This window comes from Anomaloglossus baeobatrachus, chromosome 2 (assembly GCF_048569485.1).
Source record: "Anomaloglossus baeobatrachus isolate aAnoBae1 chromosome 2, aAnoBae1.hap1, whole genome shotgun sequence".
Lineage (NCBI taxonomy): Eukaryota > Metazoa > Chordata > Amphibia > Anura > Aromobatidae > Anomaloglossus > Anomaloglossus baeobatrachus.
In genome coordinates, this window is record NC_134354.1 from 469,943,432 (window position 1) to 469,962,040 (window position 18,609).

Sequence of the window (18,609 nt, forward strand, 5' to 3'; positions counted from 1 at the left end):
AGTAAAGTGCTTTATCCTGATCCTATTTGAAAAATATCATGCCACTTAACTGCTATACATACACATACATAGTATAACATACTTTTTGTCATGAAGAGCTCCTTCCATCTTCCCTGGCAAACTTGACAGTTTTGTTGGCATGTGGTCAGTTAACCAGCTGTAATATTGTGTAGGATCAACATCAGCAGATGGTAGAGGAATCTTTAGAGAGTTGATGACAAGAAATTCTGGAAAGCGATAAAAACATATGAGAAACACAGCAACCCTGTATGTTTACTATACAAAGGTAATTTTTGGTATCAAACATTATCTAATTAACAAACTTAGATTTTATATAGAAACACTTGAAATGCTAATTATGTTTATTGTGTAAAGGAACTGGTCAACTACTTGGACAACCCTTTATGAAATGCATGAGTTCCCCATGAAAATAAAAACACCATTAACCACATTCCTATACAGGTGCAGCACCAGAGATGTTGACGCTGTGTCATCTGGTTCTCGCAGGACATTGTTATTTCACGTGAGAATCAGCACAATCAAACACAACACCGACATTACTGAAACAGTGCCAAATATATTGTGTTTTTATTTACTAGGACACAGAAGTTTTTAAGAAGGGATTGTCCAAGTAGAGGACAACCGCTTTAACTTATTCCCCTTGCATTGTGGGCCTTTATGGAAAAGCAAATTTAGTAATTTTGTTATATTTAAAAGGGTGGTTCACCCATATTTTTTATTTTCTAGATCGATATTATATTGAGAATCAATGTTTCTCTCAAATACCTTATGTTGGCAATAGTGCCTGTGAGATGCACTATTGCAGACCGCTGTTTTCCGCTCCGTGACCCCCGGGTTCTGTAACCTCGGGGATCCGGTGACATCACATCAAGTTCCTGACACCACAGTCGGCCGCTCTATCAAAGTCTTATCTTTGCAACATATGTTCTGTAGAAGTGTAGCATGTGTCTTTCTAAAATATGCAAGACTTTCAATAAAATAGACTTGGTTTGGATGAGAGGATATGTTGTTCTAAACCTTTTTATAATGCACAGCAGAAATACAAGTGCATCTCAATAATTTAGCATATCAGTAATTCAATACAAAAAGGGAAACACATATATAGAGTCATTACAAACAAAGTGATCTATTTCAAGTGTTTATGTGTTTTATTGTTGATGATTATGGCTTACAGCCAATGAAAACCCAAAAGTCTTTATCTCAGAAAATTAGAATAATGACCATAAAACACCTGAAAAGGTTTCAGAAGCGTTTAAAATGGCCCCTTAGTCTGGTTCAGTAGGCTACACTGTAATGGGGAAGACTGCTGACTTAACAAATGTCCAGAAGGCAGTCATTGACACACTCTACAAGGATGGTAAGCCACAAAAGGTCATTGCTAAAAAAAAGCTGGCTGTTCACAGAGTGCTGTATCGAAGCATATTAATGGAAAGTTGAGTGGAAGAAACAAATGTGGTAAAAATAGGTGCACAAGCAACTGGGATAACTACAGCCTTGATAGGATTGGTAACAAAAGGCCATTCACAAATTTTGGGAAGATTCACAAGGAGTAAACTGCAGCTGGAGTCAGTGCTTCAAGAGCCACCACACACAGACATTATCCAGTACATGGACTACAACTGTCGCATTCCTTGTGTCAAGCCACTCATGACCAATAGACAATGCCAAAAGCGTCTTACCTGGGCCAATGAGAAAAAGAACTGGACTGTTACTCAGTGGTCCAAGGTGTTGTTTTCAAAGTAAATTTTGCATTTCATTTGGAAATCAAGGTCCCAGAGTCTAGAGGAAGAATGGAGAGGCCACAATCCAAGCTGCTTGAGGTCTAGTGTGAAGTTTCCACAATCAGTGATGGTGTGGGGAGCCATGTCATCTGCAGGTGTAGGTTCACTGTGTTTTATCAAGACCAAAATCCGTGCAGTCATCTACCAGGAAATTTTAGAGCACTTCATGCTTCCCTCTGCCGACAAGCTTTTTGGAGATGGAAATTTCATTATACAGCAGGACTTGGCACCAGTCCACACTGTCAAACGTACCAATACCTGATTTAATAGCCCCAGTATCGCTATGCTTGATTGGCCAGAAAACTCGCCTGACCTTAACCCCATAGAGTATCTATGGGATACTGTCAAGAGGAGGATGAGAGACACCAGACCCAACAATGCAGATGAGCTGAAGACTGCTATCAAATCAATCTTGACTTCCATAACACCTCAGCAGTGCCACAGGCTGATCGCCTCCATGCCCTGCTGCATTGATGTAGTAATTAATGCAAAAGGAACCCCCAACAAGTATGCATTTACTGTACATAACTTTCATTAGGCCAACATTTCTGAGTTTAAAATCATCTTTTCTATTGGTCTTATATAAAATTCTAATTTCATGAGATAATGACTTTTGGGTTTTCATTGGCTGTAAGCCATAATCATCAACAGTAACAGAAAAAAAACACTTGAAATAGAAGACTCTGTGTGCAATGACTCTATATACTGTAATATATGTGTTTCCCTTTTAGTATTGAATTACTGAAATAAATTAACTTTTTGATGATATTCTAATTAATTGAGAGGCACTTGTAGTGCCTTTAAAGATGTGTAAGCTGCCAATGCCATTGGCACTATTGCTACCCCATATCATCAGAGATGCAGGCTTTTGAACCATGTGCTGATAACAAGCTGGTCTCTCTCCACTTCAGCCCGCAGGAAATTACATCTATAGTTTCTATAGTATAGAGAATTTAACATTTTAATTTATCTAACCATAAAATAATTTAGCATTTTACTTCAGTCGTCTAGACCAGAGAAGATGGCAACATTTTTGGATTGTATCGATATATGGCATCTTCTTTGCATGATAGAGCTTTAACTTGCATTTGCGAAATTACATAGCCAATTACAGAAACAATTATTTCTGGAAGTATTCCTGAGTCCAGTATTAGGCTATGTGCTCACGTTGCGTTTTGTCACTGCAGAAATTTTTGCAGCGATCTGAAGAGCACATGTGCGCTTCAAATCGCTGCAGAAAATGTCCGTAGTGAAAAAAAAAAGCCGATTCCATGCGCTCTGACTGCAGCTCCTGCCATAGACAGAGCAGGGGCTGCCGGCAAAGCGCACGGAAGAAGTGACATGTCACTTCTTAGAACGCGCGCTTCGGGCAGCAGTCGATGTGCTGTGCTCTAATATGCCACATGCGCACGGCCCCTGCACAATCTCCATAGATTATGCAGGGGACGCAGGACGCATGCAGTTACGCTGTGCTACAAAGCGCAGCGTAACTGCATGTAATTACGCAACGTGCGCACATAGCCTTACTGAAGTATTACTGAATGATTTGCCCAATCAAATTATGTCTGTTTTTAATGTACATGAATTCAGTGTATATGATTTTTTTCTAAAATGTCTGTAACTTTTCATTGTGTTGTAGATGCTAGGATATTCAAATTATTTGCAATTTTATGTTGAGGAAACAGTTATTGTAAATTGTTTCACAATTTTTAAACCAGTTGTTTATAGATACTGTAGGTGAACCTTTGACCATCTTTGTTTCTGAGAGCCTCTGCCTCTCTAACATGCTCTTTTTTAATAAATAGATATGAGACTTAGCTGTAACTTGACCCTCCTGCTTTTTTTTCATCAGTACTACTTAAATTTCCATCCTTTTATTAAACCTGTCCCAATTTTTTTGCGATAGGTGGGTACTATCAGTTTCTGTGATCTATATTTTGTTGGGAATAATATATGATGTAAGAGACTTCTGAATCACTCCATTCTTGTTTCCTTTAAATTTTATATAGTGTCACAACTTTTGTTTGGGGAAATTGGGGGTTGTATAGCCTAAAGGGTGCTTTACACGCTGCGACATCGCTAGCGATAGCTAGCGATGTCGTGTGCAATAGCACCCGCCCCCATCGTTCGTGCGACATTTGGTGATCGCTGCCGTAGCGAACATTATCGCTACGGCAGCGTCACACGCACATACCTTTTAAGCGAATTGGCTCCTTCAAGGGGGAGGTACGTTCGGCGTCATAGCGAAGTCACTGCGGCGTCACTAAGCGGCCGCCAAATAGCAGAAGAGGGACAGAGATGAGCGGGCGGAATATTCAGCCCACCTCCTTCCTTCCTCATTGCCGGTGGATGCAGGTAAAGAGATGTTCGTCATTCCTGTGGCCTCACACATAGCGATGTGTGACGCCGCAGGAACGACGACCAACCAGCGGCATGCACCCCAATAATACTTGGAAAAGGAGTGACGACGTGTCAACAATCAACGATTTTTGATGTTTTTGCGATCGTTGATCATCGCTCCTTGGTGTCACACGCTGCGATGTCGCTAACGGCGCCGGATGTGCGTCACTAACGACGTGATCCCGACGATATATCGTTAGCGATGTCGCAGCGTGTAAAGCACCCTTTAGTCTTCTCTTCTGTATTATGGAGTACAGAATAGAAAACTGAGAATGTAATAAATTTTAAAAAACTTATTGACCTTTGAAAACTTTTCTAATTGCCTCTTTTGCCAGATTTTCAGATCTCATAGAGGACAAAAGTCATACTTTGTATGTAATAATACAAGATTTTTAACAAAAAATGGTGCTTTTACCAATCATTTACATTCGGTTCATAAAAATCAACTCTGATTGATAGGGGAAAAAATGTTTAGGGTGTTTTTTTGGTCCCTCTTGATCAATGGAAATTTTCAGGTAAAAAAAGGATGAACTGAATGGATATACTGTGGGTTTTATTTTTTAACCTAAAAACTATTTAACTGTTTAAGAACAGATTATTTGTGTTGTAAAGCAAAAAAAAGCATTGAATTATTGCAACTGATACAGCAGTGTGGATGAAAGTCAGTGCACATTTGATTTGAAGACTCTAAAGAAAAAATGATAGTCTTTGTAAGGACAATCTGTTATTCCTTAAAAGAACGATACATCAGAAGGTTGAGTGGATAGTAATGTTTAATTCCAGGCAGCTTTCCATTTCATAAAACTGATTTCAGAATTGATTTCTTTGTACGTGTGCAGAAATGCTGACTGACAGAATCACGCAGGACCAATAAATCTGCCACGTATTTTGTTAAGTACTTATTCATTTTCAAATCTATCTATATTACCAGAATAACAATAGGATATTGCAAAGCCGGACGGGGACTGAAATCGAGCCCTGGCATTTGAGAGCACAGAGGCCCACATGGTGTACGATAAATGTGAAATGAGTTGTGCCTCAAGGAGGGAGAATGTGGAGCATGATAAGTGTAAAATAATGTATTGGGCTTATGTGTACAAATAAAAGCGATGTATCAGATTATTCTGTTATAATGATGTACCATACATCTATTATTGACAACTTCAGAAGGCACATGAAGGCTATGCAAAAGGGGAAACCAATGGGCCCATACGTTCTTTGGGAATATTTCTGGTGTACAGTCTAAGCATGGGGCAATAATGCTATGTGAATACAGCTTAAAGGGAATCTGTCACCAGAATTGGGGCCTATAAGCTGTGCCCACCACCAGTGGGTTCATTCTAGCATGCTGTATATATGAGCCCAGGCCGCTGTGTAGAATCAAAAAAGTCACTTTATAATACGCACCTAAACAGTCGCTACAGGGGAGCTGGGTCATATGGGCATCTTCGTTCTCTGGTGCCGGCGCCTCCTCCTTCGGCAATCTTTGTCATCCTTCTTCTGAAGCCGGAGTGCATGTGGTGGGGTGCTGACCAGGGCAGATCAAAGTATTGTAGAGCGCCTGCTTTGGACTGGCGAGTGTGTATGACGTAAGACTAGAGATGAGCGAACTGGCCGTGGTTCGGCTCGAGTTCAGTTCGCCGAACGGAGGTCTCGTTCGAGTTCGGTTCGTCGAACGTTCGACGAACCAAACTCGAACCTATAGGATATAATGGGAGGCAATCACAAACACATAAAAATGCATGATAAATGTACACAAACAGTTAATAAACATTGCCATAACAATTACCGGTCCCCGCGATCCCTCCTGCACTCTGTCTCCTGCCGCTATTCCATCCGATGACTGCTGAATCCTCCCGGTGACCAGCACTGCCAGCAGTGATGCAGGACCTATCGTGACGTCAAAATAGCCATGTGACGAGTCACGTGGCTATTATCTCATTGGCTACAGACTGGTCACATGACTATGACGCGTCATGTAGGACCTGCGAGTGCATCTCTCCGGTACACGGTGCACATTTGTGTATCGCCGTGTACCGGCGACATGCTCTAGCACACGGTCGACTCCCCGTTCCGTTAGGGACCGGCTGACACAGCCGGTCATTAACGGAGATCACCTTTGCCATAGCAACGCAGTTAGCGGTGACGTCACCGCTAACCGCGGCTCCGGGAGAACCGTTGCTATGGTAACGCGTTTGTCAGCGTTACCGCTGACAGCCAGCAGCACTGATCACTCACGGAGTGAAGGCTGCATGCTGCTTCCCGTGCAGCCTTCACGGATTGAAGGCTGTACGTGGAGCAGCAGCGTCTTCCCCCATGCAGCAGTGATGGAGCAGAGCTGCATTTGTTGAACGAGAAAGACAGAAGACCATGGATCGTGGAGGGCTGACAGGGGGTAATAAAGATGGAGTCTCTAATGTGTCTGTGTATTTATTTCTATTAAAGTATTTTTTCTCTGTGTGGTGTCTTTTTTTTAACCCTTTATTGGAGATTCTTAATGGCCGGGTCAAACGTGCCTGACATTAAGAATCTCTGGCTTAATACTAGCTAGTAAAACAAAGCTAGTATTAACTCATTATTACCCAACAAGCCACCCGGCTTCAGGGCTGTTGGAAGAGTTGGATACAGCGCCAGATGATGGCACTTCTATGAAAGCGCCATTTTCTGGGGCGGCTGCGGACTGCAATTCACAGCAGAGGCGCCTAGAAACCCCGGGCTAACCTGTGCTGCGGATTCCAATCCCCAGCTGCCTAGTTGTATCAGGCTGGACACAAAAATGGGGCGAAGCCCACGTCATTGGTTTTTTAATTATTTCATGAAATAAGTGAAATAATTAAAAAAAACGGGCTTCCCTATATTTTTGGTTCCCAGCCGGGTACAAATAGGCAACTGGGGGTTGGAGGCAGCCCGTGGCTGCCTGCTGTACCTGGCTAGCATACAAAAATATGGCGAAGCCCACGTCATTTTTTTGGTGGGCAAAAAACTTCTGCATACAGTCCTGGATGGAGTATGCTGAGCCTTATAGTTCTGCAGCTGCTGTCTGCTCTTCTCCATACAGACAGACAGCAGCTGCAGAACTACAAGGCTCAGCATACTCCATCCAGGACTGTATGCAGAAGTTTTTTGCCCCCTGAAAAAATTATGTGGGCTTCGCCATATTTTTGTATGCTAGCCAGGTACAGCAGGCAGTTACGGCTGCCCCCAACCCCCAGTTGCCTATTTGTACCCGGCTGGGAACCAAAAATAAAGGGAAGCCCTTTTTTTATTATTTCATGAATTTCATGAAATAATTAGAAAACAAATGACGTAGGCTTCGCCCCATTTTTGTGTCCAGCCAGGTACAACTAGGCAGCTGGGGATTGGAATCTGCAGCACAGGTTGGCCTGAGCTTTCTGGGCCCCACTGCTGCGAATTGCAGTCTGCAGCCGCCTCAGAAAATGGCATTTTCATAGAAGCGCCATCTTCTGGCGCTGTATCCAACTCTTCCAGCACCTGCCTGCTATACCTGGCTAGCATACAAAAATATGGCGAAGCTCACGTCCTTTTTTTGTAGTTTTTTGGCAAAAAAAATAAAAAATGCTTCCCTGGATTTTCCATTGCCAGTGAAGGTAACACCAAGCAGTGGGGGTTAGCAGCCAGTAGCTGCTTGGATTACCCTTAGCTAGCAATACAAAAAATGCAGCGGGAGCCCATATATATTTTTTTAAATTATTTATTTAAATAACTAAAAACAAAATGGGCTTCCCTGTATTTTGATTGCTGGACATCACAGTGCTGTAAAAATAAATCTTTAAAAAATAAATCTTTAAAAAAAATTACGTAGCGCTCCGCGGTATTTTTGATTCTCAGCGCAGATAAAGCAGACAGCTATGGGTTGCCACCCCCATCTGCCTGCCGTTACCTTGGTTGGCAATAAAAATACAGGGAAGCCCATTAATTTTTTCTATTTAAAAAATAGTTAAAAAAAAAATGACGTTGGGTCCCCCCATTTTTGATAGCCAGCTAGGGTGAAGCAGACGGCTGGAGCCTGAAAACCACAGCTGGCAGCTTTACCGTGGTTGGGGATCCAATGTGGAGGTCCTCCCAGGCTCTTTTTTTATAATTATTTTATAAATATTAATAATTGCACAATAAAAGTAGGGTTCCCCCCAAATTGGATCACCAGCCAAGGTAAAGCGGACAGCTGTGGTCTGGTATTCTCAGGGTGGGAAGGTCCATAGTTATTGGGCCTTCACAGCCTAAAAATAGCAGGCCGCAGGCACCCCAGACGTGGCGCATCCACTAGATGCGCCAATCCTGGCGCTTCACCCCAGCTCATCCCGTGCCCTGGTGCAGTGGCAAACGGGGTAATAAATCGGGTTGATACTAGCTGTAAAGTCACCTGAGATCAAGCCCAGCAGTTTGTGATGTCATGGCGTCTATTAGATACCCAACATCATAAACTGTCAGTACTAACAAAAAAGAAAATCGACAAAAGAAATTTATTTGAAAAAACAGTCCCCAAAACATTTCCTCTTTCACCAATTTATTGTAAGAAAAAAAATAAAGGGGTCCCACGACGACTCTGGACCGTCTAGAATATGGGGGGTAGACACTCAGGGAACGTATCCCCCATTTTCTAGGAGTGCGGACCCTTCATGTGAGGAGTGTGGGTGCAATGAATCTGCACTCACTCTCCCGGGTCCACAGCAGCAAAGTCCATGTCGTAATGGTTGCTACCAAAGCTGCAATGCCCTGCTCATGAGGTAAGGGCATGCCTAATCAGGAGAACTATTCTACATTTCCAAATATTGGTATTTGCTGATATTATTGCTATTCCACCTACTATATATTGGGGATAGGATCTTGGAGATGGAATACCCCTTTAAGTCCAGTTATCCAGCTGAATGAATACTTAACAACAGAGCTCGCTATTTAGATGTGTTTTCTTGTGGCGTATAACGGACTCTCATGTTTGGTAGTCGTTCAGCAGGAAAACTATAAAAACAAATCCCTCCATTTGGAAATGTAGTATAGCTCTCCTGATCAATTATGTTCCTTACCTCATGAGCAGGGCATTGCAGTAATAATAATAATTTATTCATTTATATAGCGTTATTAATTCCATAGCGCTGTATGTCTTTGGAGTGTGGGAGGAAACCGGAGTACCCGGAGGAAACCCACGCAAAAACGGGGAGAACATACAAACTCCTTGCAGATGGTGTCCTTGGTGAGAATTGAACCCAGGACCTCAGCACTGCAAGACTGCAGTGCTAACCACTCAGCCACCGTGCCGCCCATTTAGCTTACAGATGCATAACCACCACTCACTGTGTCTGAACACAGGAAGCTGAGCTGACAGCCGCTCTGTGCATGCGGCAGCGTCTATTGCGAAGAAGAGGGCCGTGGGGGAGATAAACGCTGCACAGGTACCGTGGGACACCGGGGAACACCGGTGGGGTTATAGGGGGTGACCTGGCAGGGCCTGGGGAGGAGTTTTTTGTCGCATGTGTCATGGCACATGCGACAGAAATCAGAGGAGTAGGGTGAATGCGGCCGGCGCGCTGCTGTGTGCGCGGCCATCTTGGATTTCTGGGAGGGCATCAGGGGGGGCACTTTGGCGACACCGGGGGACCGGGGAGGAGATTTATCATGTTTGTTCATGCCAGATGGGAGATAAATAATTTTTTACCGGTGCTGTCATTTACTGTAACGTGATCATCGGTGTACGGTGTATACCTGTGATCACGTGAGCGGGGACTGGAAAAACCGTCCTGAATCATGATCTCCAGGGTCTCAGCTAGCCCTGAAACCCCGGAGATTTTCTGACGCTGGGGGGCGTTATTCACTTATTTCTGCCTGCTGTTTATAAACGGCAGATCAGAATAAGGCTACATTAACACGACCGATCCATTTTTGCGGTTTGCAAAAAACAGTCCGTTTTTTTTCACGGGTGCATCCGTGTGGCATCCGTTTCCGTTCCGTAGACGGTCCGTATGTCATCTGTTTGTCATCCGTGTGCCTTCCGGTTTTTTTGTGTACTGCAAAAAAACTGAAGGAGGGTAAATGCATAAATTTACCCAGGATCCATAGCTTCATCCTACATGAGGCGGTCACATGTTCACTCCAGTGCCATTTTCTACTGCTTTTCACAGCGTAGAGCGCTCTGGTGATTTTCTTGTGCTTGTGCACTTCATATCAGTCTTTTCTATCATTATAATGGCAGAAAGACACATAATGTCCCACTCTCCTGCATTTTGTAATTTTGCACCCTTTGGTGCCTTTCATGTGGCACTAAGGGGTGCTTAGCTTTGTATTTAGCCAAAAAAATGAAAAAAAAAATGACGTAGGGTTCCCCCTATTTTTGTAGCCAGCTAGGGTAAAGCAGACGGCTGCAGCCTGCAGACTACAGCTGGCAACCTCACCTTGGCTGGTAATCCAAAACTGAGGGCACCCCACGCTGTTATTTTAAATTAAATAAATAATTTAAAAAAAAAAACACGTAGGGGTCTCCCCAAAATTGGATCACCAGCCAAGGTAAAGCAGACAGCTGGGGTCTGATATTCTCAGACTAGGGAGGTCCATGGTTATTGGACTCTCCCCAGCCTAAAAATAGCAGGCCGCAGCCGCCCCAGAAGTGGCGCATCCATTAGATGTGCCAATCCTGGTGTTTCGCCCCAGCTCATCCCGCGCCCTGGTGCGGTGGCAAACGGGGTAATATATGGGGTTAATACCAGATGTGTAATGTCACCTGGCATCAAGCCCTGGGGTTGGTGAGGTCAGGCGTCTATCAGATACCCGACATCACCAACCCAGTCAGTAATAAAAAAAAATAGATGACAAACACATTTTTATTTGAAAAAATACTCCCTCTTTAACCAATTTATTAGAAAGAAAAACAAATCCAGGTCTGGTGTAATCCAAGGGGTTGCCATGACGATCCACACTGTCCCAGTCAATGAAGAGCAGGATGTTCCCCATTGGCTGGGAGAGCAGTGCAGTGACCTGAGCTAACATCAATGGGTCAGCCCAGGTCACTGCAGGGCATTACAAGTGCTGCTGTCAGCGAGGTACATTACCTGCGCTGATCTCCTGCACTGCCGACAGCACCTGTCACTGAGTTTAATGACCGCCGCCTTCACAGCCAAGTATCGCGAGAGGCCCGTGACGTCACCGCTAGTCAGTCTCAGGTCGGAAGCGAGAGAAGGTGATGTGACAAGCGGCGGCCATGGAGGACAGTGACAGCGCTGAGGTTGGGACTTCATCACCGCAGGTAAGCCGAGCGGGACCATGTGTGCAGAGTGCCAGGAGGACGTCAGTGTCGTGGACTGCATGGCTGGGGACGTGTGTGTGTGTGTGTGTGTATGTATGTGTACATGCCGCGTGCAGGAGGGGGCGGAGCAAGCTGAGCGGGGAAGTGTGGGCTTCCTGCACGTAACTAGGATAAATATCGGGTTACTAACCAAAGCGCTTTGCTTGGATACCCAATATTTATCTTGGTTACCAGCTTCTGGCAGGCTGCCAGCGATGGCTCCTGCACACTGTAGCTGTAAAAAGCCCTGCTTTTTGCTGCTAGAACCGTTCTCGAACGTATCTAGAACTATCGAACTTTAGCAAAAAGCTCGAGTTCTAGTTCTATCTAGAACAGCCCCCAAAATCATTCGAGCCGCGAACTGGAGAACCTCGAACCGCGCTCAACTCTACGTAAGACGTATCATGCACACAGGCTTCAGTAGGAGGACGAAGATGGCTAAAAGAGGAGAGTTAGTACCGCAGAACGATGACGCCCATATGGCCCAACTCCACGGCAGCGACTGTTTTAGGTATTTATTATAAAGTGATTTTTACGTTCTACACAGCAGCCTTGGCTCTTATATACAGCATGTTAAAATGCTGTATATAAGAGCCTGGTGAGGGTGGCTGCAGCTTATAGGCCCCTAAATCTGCTGACAGGTTCCCTTTAATATTTTCATCATAATCAGTAAACTTTGCAGACTATGAGCTGTTAGCTTTACAAGATATCTGACTTCAGTAATTATGTTGGACAGGAGTAAGGTGAATTTACACAGGCCGACTATAGCAGTTAAAAGAGTTTTCCACCATGCAGCAACTATCAGCAAACAGTGCAACTTACTGAATAACTAAAGGGTGCTTTACACGCTGCGACATCACTACCGATATATCGTTGGGGTCACGTCGTTAGTGACGCACATCCGGTGCCGGTAGCGACATCGCAGCGTGTGACACCAAGGAGCGACGCTCAACGATCGCAAAATCGTTCAAAAACGGTGATCATTGACACGTTGCTCCTTTCCTTAATATCGCTGCTGCCACAGGTACGATGTTGTTCGTCGTTCCTGCGGTATCACACATTGCTATGTGTGACACCGCAGGAACGACGAACATCTCCATACCTGCATCCACCGGCAATGCGGAAGGAAGGAGGTGGGCGGGATGTTACGTCCCGCTCATCTCCGCCCCTCCGCTTCTATTGGCCAGCCGCTTAGTGACGCCACAGTGACGTCGCTATGACGCTGAACTCCCCCTTGAGGGAGGGATTGTTCGGCGGTCACAGCAACGTCGCTGACAAGGTATGTTCGTGTGACGCTGCCGTAGAGATAATGTTCGCTACAGCAGCGATCATCAAATGTCGCATGAACGACGGGGGCGGGTGCTATAGCGCTCGACATCGCTAGCAATCGCTAGCGATGTCGCAGCGTGTAAAGCACCCTTTACAGTGTGTAGTAAGTAGAATGATAGAATTTGGCTCTGCTGTTGGAGCGGATTGTTGCGATTACCTGCCTAATCAATTGCTTCTCTCAATGTTCTACTGAGAGAAGTAGATGAGAATCTAAGCAGAACATGACCACAATTTAGTGCAAATCTTATACTTCCAGGCACTTGACAACTGCTGAAACTTGCTAGCAAAGCAGAATTCTAACATTATATATATACTACACACTTAGTTACTCAGTTAAGCTCAAATTGAATACTGCGGCATATCAAATTGCACAGTATGCAGGATAGAGTCACAGTAGACTTTCGTGAAAATCTTAGACAACCCGTTTAAGGGGGCTATTCATAACTAGTACAGTTGGATTGTAATACTACCCATCAGCCATTTAGATGAATGGCCATGCATTTAATACAGGGACTGCTATCTGTCTGTTCTGGCTCACAGAGAGTGGTCAAAAATGTTGGACATCCTCCAATGAAATGTTATAAATTCCTGGTCTTTCTGGGGATTTTACATGAGGTAATGGTGTTAACACTAGAACTACTGAGGTAGTTATTTTTACTACTTTGCACCATGTATTTCTATATAGGTGTCACGATTCCAGTAGTTCTAGTGTTAAGCCACCTATACAACTGAAAAGATGTCAGGTGAGCACGTGCTCAACTGTCATCTCTCCAGTTTCCCCATACTCAGGAACTCTCAGCTTGGCTGAGCACTCATGTGCTCTTTATGGGAGAGTGGAGCAAGCTGCTGCTATATACTTTACAATAGTTCATCTCATGCAGAACAAGTGTTGAGCACTGAGCGCTAGATTTCAAATTGCGTAACTCTTAGGGGTACTTTGCACGTTGCGACATTGCTACTGCGATCTCGTCGGGGTCAAATAGAAAGTGGCGCACATCCGGCGCCGGTAACGACGTCGCAACGTATAAAGCCCAGAAGCACCAATAAACGATCGCAAAAGCATAGAAAATCGGTGATCTGTGTAGTGTCGGTCATTTCCATAATTTCGCTGCAGCGACAGATACGATGTTGTTCCTCGTTCCTGCGGCAGCACACATCGCTGTGTATGAAGCCGCAGGAGCAAGGAACATCTCCTTACCTGCGTCCCACCTGCAATGAGGAAGGAAAGAGGTGGGCGGGATGTTTACGTCCTGCTCATCTCCGCCCCTCCGCTTCTATTGCCGTGTGACGTCGCTGTGACGCTGCACGACCCGCCCCCTTAAGAAGGAGGCGGGTCGCCGGCCAGAGCGACATCGCAGGGCAGGTAAGTGTGTGTGAAGCTGCCGTAGCGATAATGTTCGCTACGGCAGCTATCACAAGATATCGCATCTGCGACGGGGGCGGGGACTATCGCACTCGGCATTGCTACAATCGGCTAGCAATGTCGCAGCGTGCAAAGTACCCCTTAGGGCAGGGTCAGACAGCCATATTTTTTTCATGTGAGAGAATTGGGCCAATTATGAAATTATACAGTTATCAAACTTTGATCAAAAAACAGCAATTCAGAAATTGCCTTGTGAGAGTTTTTTTAGGGTGTGCACTCTATTGTGAAAGGGATAACACGGCTTTATTTGTCAGGTCAGTACGATTACAGCAATGCCACATGTATATGGTTTTTTTAATGTTTAGCTCCTTCACACAATAGAAAAATGTTATAAGAAAGAAACTTAATCACTATATTCTGACAGCCATAGGCGTTACTACGACCTCCACACTGACTGAAAACAGGTTCTTATGCAGATCAGCTGTCACTTAGTGGGGGGGGCATGGTTACAGCCGCTGTTCTCCACACACAGACAGAACCTGCGGCAGCATCGCCCTTGTGACTGAAACCAGAGTGCTGCTCGGAGGATTATAGTTAATTTCTTCCCGGCAGTGGGGTTCAACGTGCAGGTGCCAGGCAGGTTTAGAAAGAATTTAATTAACATTAAGATTAACCCCATATCTGCAGGATAATAGCATTTTTTCATGTGACAGGTTCCCTTTAAGCATGTGTAGGCATGAGTCATTAAAAAGTAATAAAATGAAATAAGATGCCTGAATAGAACAAATTACTTAAAAGGAATCTGCAGGTTTTTGCTACGTAATCTGAGGACTGCAAGATATAGGGCTAAGACACCGATTTTAGCAATGTGCCACTTATTAGACTTTGTGCTGTTGTTGCCATACAATAAGTGTTTTATTACAAGGAGATTATCACTGTAAAGACTAGCTCCCTCATAACAAGTGGTCTGATAGCGTCCCTTTCCTACATTCGGCTGCTCTCAGACGAAATAGCAAAGTCATAGTGACAGATTCATTTAAAAGCTGGAGGTCATTTTATTTCAGTACACACTGCTTAACGTCTATAGAGATAAGTAAAAAGCCAACAAAATGTCACCAGTAAGATTTGGAAATTTAATTTAGTGTAAAATGTCAGTAAATATTTATCTGAAAATCAGTATGAATAATCCTCTATTGACAAATATCACCCATCTGAAGTCGTGTATATGATTTTAGATAATACTGAAATCATTCACTTAAATCTTGCTTTATTTTAGTAGGTAAAGTACTGTATTTGTCTTCATAAACTCAGAAATTATATCAGAAAAGGCATTTTATTTGTGGAGGAACTAATGTTACGTGCTTGTAAAGACATTTGATTGTAAACATTGATACTAGAACATGTATTTGCACATTTTCACACACCTAATTCGGAATTTAAATTTCAGGTGGAGAGGTTTTAAAGACTAATGCCAGTTTTTAAAAGCTAAGGAAAATACAAATGATGTTTCTAAAAATAAAAAAAAGTATTTTTTACAAGATAAAACACATAATTACTGATGAGTACTCTTTTTGCTAAATTTCAAGGACTGAAATAACTGGGACTTGAGATTTTTAATAGTCCAAGCAGTGTATATCCACATACAGAAATATACGTAAGGGCACGGTTCCACTTGCGTTTTGCACGGACGAGTGCAATCCGATAAAACATCAGATTGCATTCACTCTAGTGCAAAACTATGGGGCAGTGTCCATCTGCAATTGATTTCTCATGCCATAGCGGCATGAGGAATGAATCGCAGCATGCTGTATTTGACAGTGAGTCTTGGCTCATGCACCCCCATACACGTCTATGGGAGCGTGTGAAACATCGCACTGCACTAGCATGTAATCCAAGTGCAATGTGATATACAAAGATACAGCCAGCGGAGGAGATGGGGAAAAAGTGCTCCCTCCCTCTTCTCCGCATGCGACTGTGAAGCGATCACAAGATCGCATCACAATCGCATGACCCTCGGCTGATAGGGTCATTAGCATATTGCTTCTGATGCCCTTGCATCGGAAGCTATACACTAGTGGAACCATACCCTAACTGCAATATCATTCTATCTCCCCTCGACCCAGTATGTGAGTATCCACATCTTTTCTTCTGTATGGGGCTAGTCAGAAAAGTCATCATCTGGACATCTGCTCTTCATAACTTTTTGCTGTATCAGGTACCACTGCACCAAGCTGGCAGGCAGCCTCAAACAAAACATTATGGTCCAGCAAGCCACATGTGGCTCCTGAGTAAAAGCTTGGGGACCCCTTATCTAAATTATGTTCATACATTGAGTAATTGCAGCAGATTTTTCTGCCACTTTTTTGTGTTGGCAGGAAAAAAAAATAAGCATTCTTTTGACACATTTTTATATGGGTTTTTTATGAAAGAATTGACATGCTGCAAATTTCAAAAAATGCTTTAGTTGCTCATGTGCATGAGATTTCAGAAATCTCATTCGCTTTGCTGCTACTGTAAAATGCTCCATTTTTTTAATGGGAAAAAAACTTGAAGGAAAAAATGTGACAAAAATGAAATGTGTGAACAAGCCCTAAGTTATATTCTCTTGATTTTATTATTTTATTTTTCAAATAATGCTGGAGAGACAGAAGGACAGAAGGTGCACGTAGGGTATTATGGTATTATTTAGTAATACAGCAAAATATCTGGGAGAGGCTCACCTTTAAGGCCGGGTATACATATCCGGCTTTTCGCTGGTTTGACGGATGCAGTGCACGCCAGTACAGTATGATACAGTACAGTGGCAGCGCCGCAACTTCCGTGTCACATGACAGCATGTGACCGGCACTTGCTGCGCTGCCAGTGTACTGTATACACTGTACTGGCGTGTGTATGTGTGTTATATGTGTACTCGGCCTAATGGGTTGTGAAAGTCACAACCAACTAAGAAGGCGTAAAATGGCTGCGGCAGACCCACGTGGAATGCAAATGTAGCGAAACACAGAAAGGTTTAACTTCTCCTGCGCTGCCGTAAGGATGAGTAAGAATCCTGAAGATGTGTCCTGAAGAAGACGCCAGTGGGCATTGAAAAGCATAGACAATTAAATCATTATTCATCAATATCCAGACTCTTTCATCATCCTTACAGCAGTGCAGGAGACGTTAACCTTTTCTGTTTTGAGCTACATTATTTTATTTTTGTACTTTAAGCAATGTTAACTAAATGAATATTCCCAACATTGTACATTATTACCTATTGACAGATCAGGTGCGATACGTGGGATTTATTCAGGAAAAAAGAGCTCTAAAAAGTCCATGTCACCACTACACGCATTGTATGTTAGACTGGCAGAGAAAAGCCAAGTGCTATAGCCGGCTACCCTAAATACAATGAGTGGAGCAGTGGCGCGCAATCAGATCCACCACTTAATTTTAACAAGGCATTTCAGAAACATTGAGATCGGTCGGATTCCCAGAGTTTTGACCCCCAATGATCAGCAAGTTATCATCTCTCTATCTATAGCAGTGTTCACCAACTTCCATCCTCATGACCCACCAACAGATCATGTTTTTAGGATTCCCATAGTATTGCATAGGTGATTATCACCTGTGCAATACAAAGGAAGCCTTGAAATCATGCCCTGTTGGTGACTCTCAAGGCTACTTTACACACTGCGATATCGGTCCCGATATCGCTAGTGTGGGTACCCGCCCCCATCTGTTGCGCGACACGGGCATATCGCTGCCCGTGCCGCACAACATCGCCCAGAGCTGTCACACATACTTACCTGTCCGGCGACGTCGCTGTGACCGGCGAACCGCCTCCTTTCTAAGGGGGCGGTCCGTGCGGCGTCACAGCGACGTCACTGAAACGTCACTGAACCGCCGCCCAATAGCAGCGGAGGGGCGGAGATGAGCGGGACGTAACATCCCGCCCACCTCCTTCCTTCCGCATAGTGGCCGGGAGGCAGGTAGGGAGAGCTTCCTCGCTCCTGCGGTGTCACACGCAGCGATGTGTGCTGCCGCAGGAACGAGGAACAACCTCGTTATTGCTGCAGTAACGATAATTGAGAATGGACCCCCGTGTCGCCGATTAGCGATTTTGCACGGTTTTGCAACGATGCAAAATCGCTTATCGGTGTCACACACAACGGCATCGCTAATGCGGCCGGATGTGCGTCACAAAATCCGTGACCCCAACGACTCCGCATTAGCGATGTCGCAGCGTGTAAAGCCCGCTTCAGGCTATGTGCCCACGCTGCGGATTTTGCGCGGATTTTGCCGCGGATTTACCGCGGATTTTCCGAAAATCTGCAGCAGTGGCACTTCCAAGCCATTTCAATGGCATTTTGGAAATGCTGTGTCCATGCTGCGGATTTTTCCGCGGCGGATTTGCCGCGGATTTTGATCCGGAAAAATCTGCA

At 44.2% G+C, this 18,609-nt stretch overlaps 1 protein-coding gene across 1 annotated transcript in view; it reads right to left on the reverse strand.

Moving 5' to 3' along the window:
• LOC142291659 (uncharacterized) overlaps positions 1–18,609 on the reverse strand; it is a 1,021,181-nt gene that overhangs the window by 184,052 nt on the left and 818,520 nt on the right. Inside the window, exon 94 of the mRNA XM_075336344.1 lies at positions 128–227. Coding sequence (XP_075192459.1) covers positions 128–227 — 100 coding nt within the window. The remainder of the gene's footprint in view (positions 1–127; positions 228–18,609) is intronic.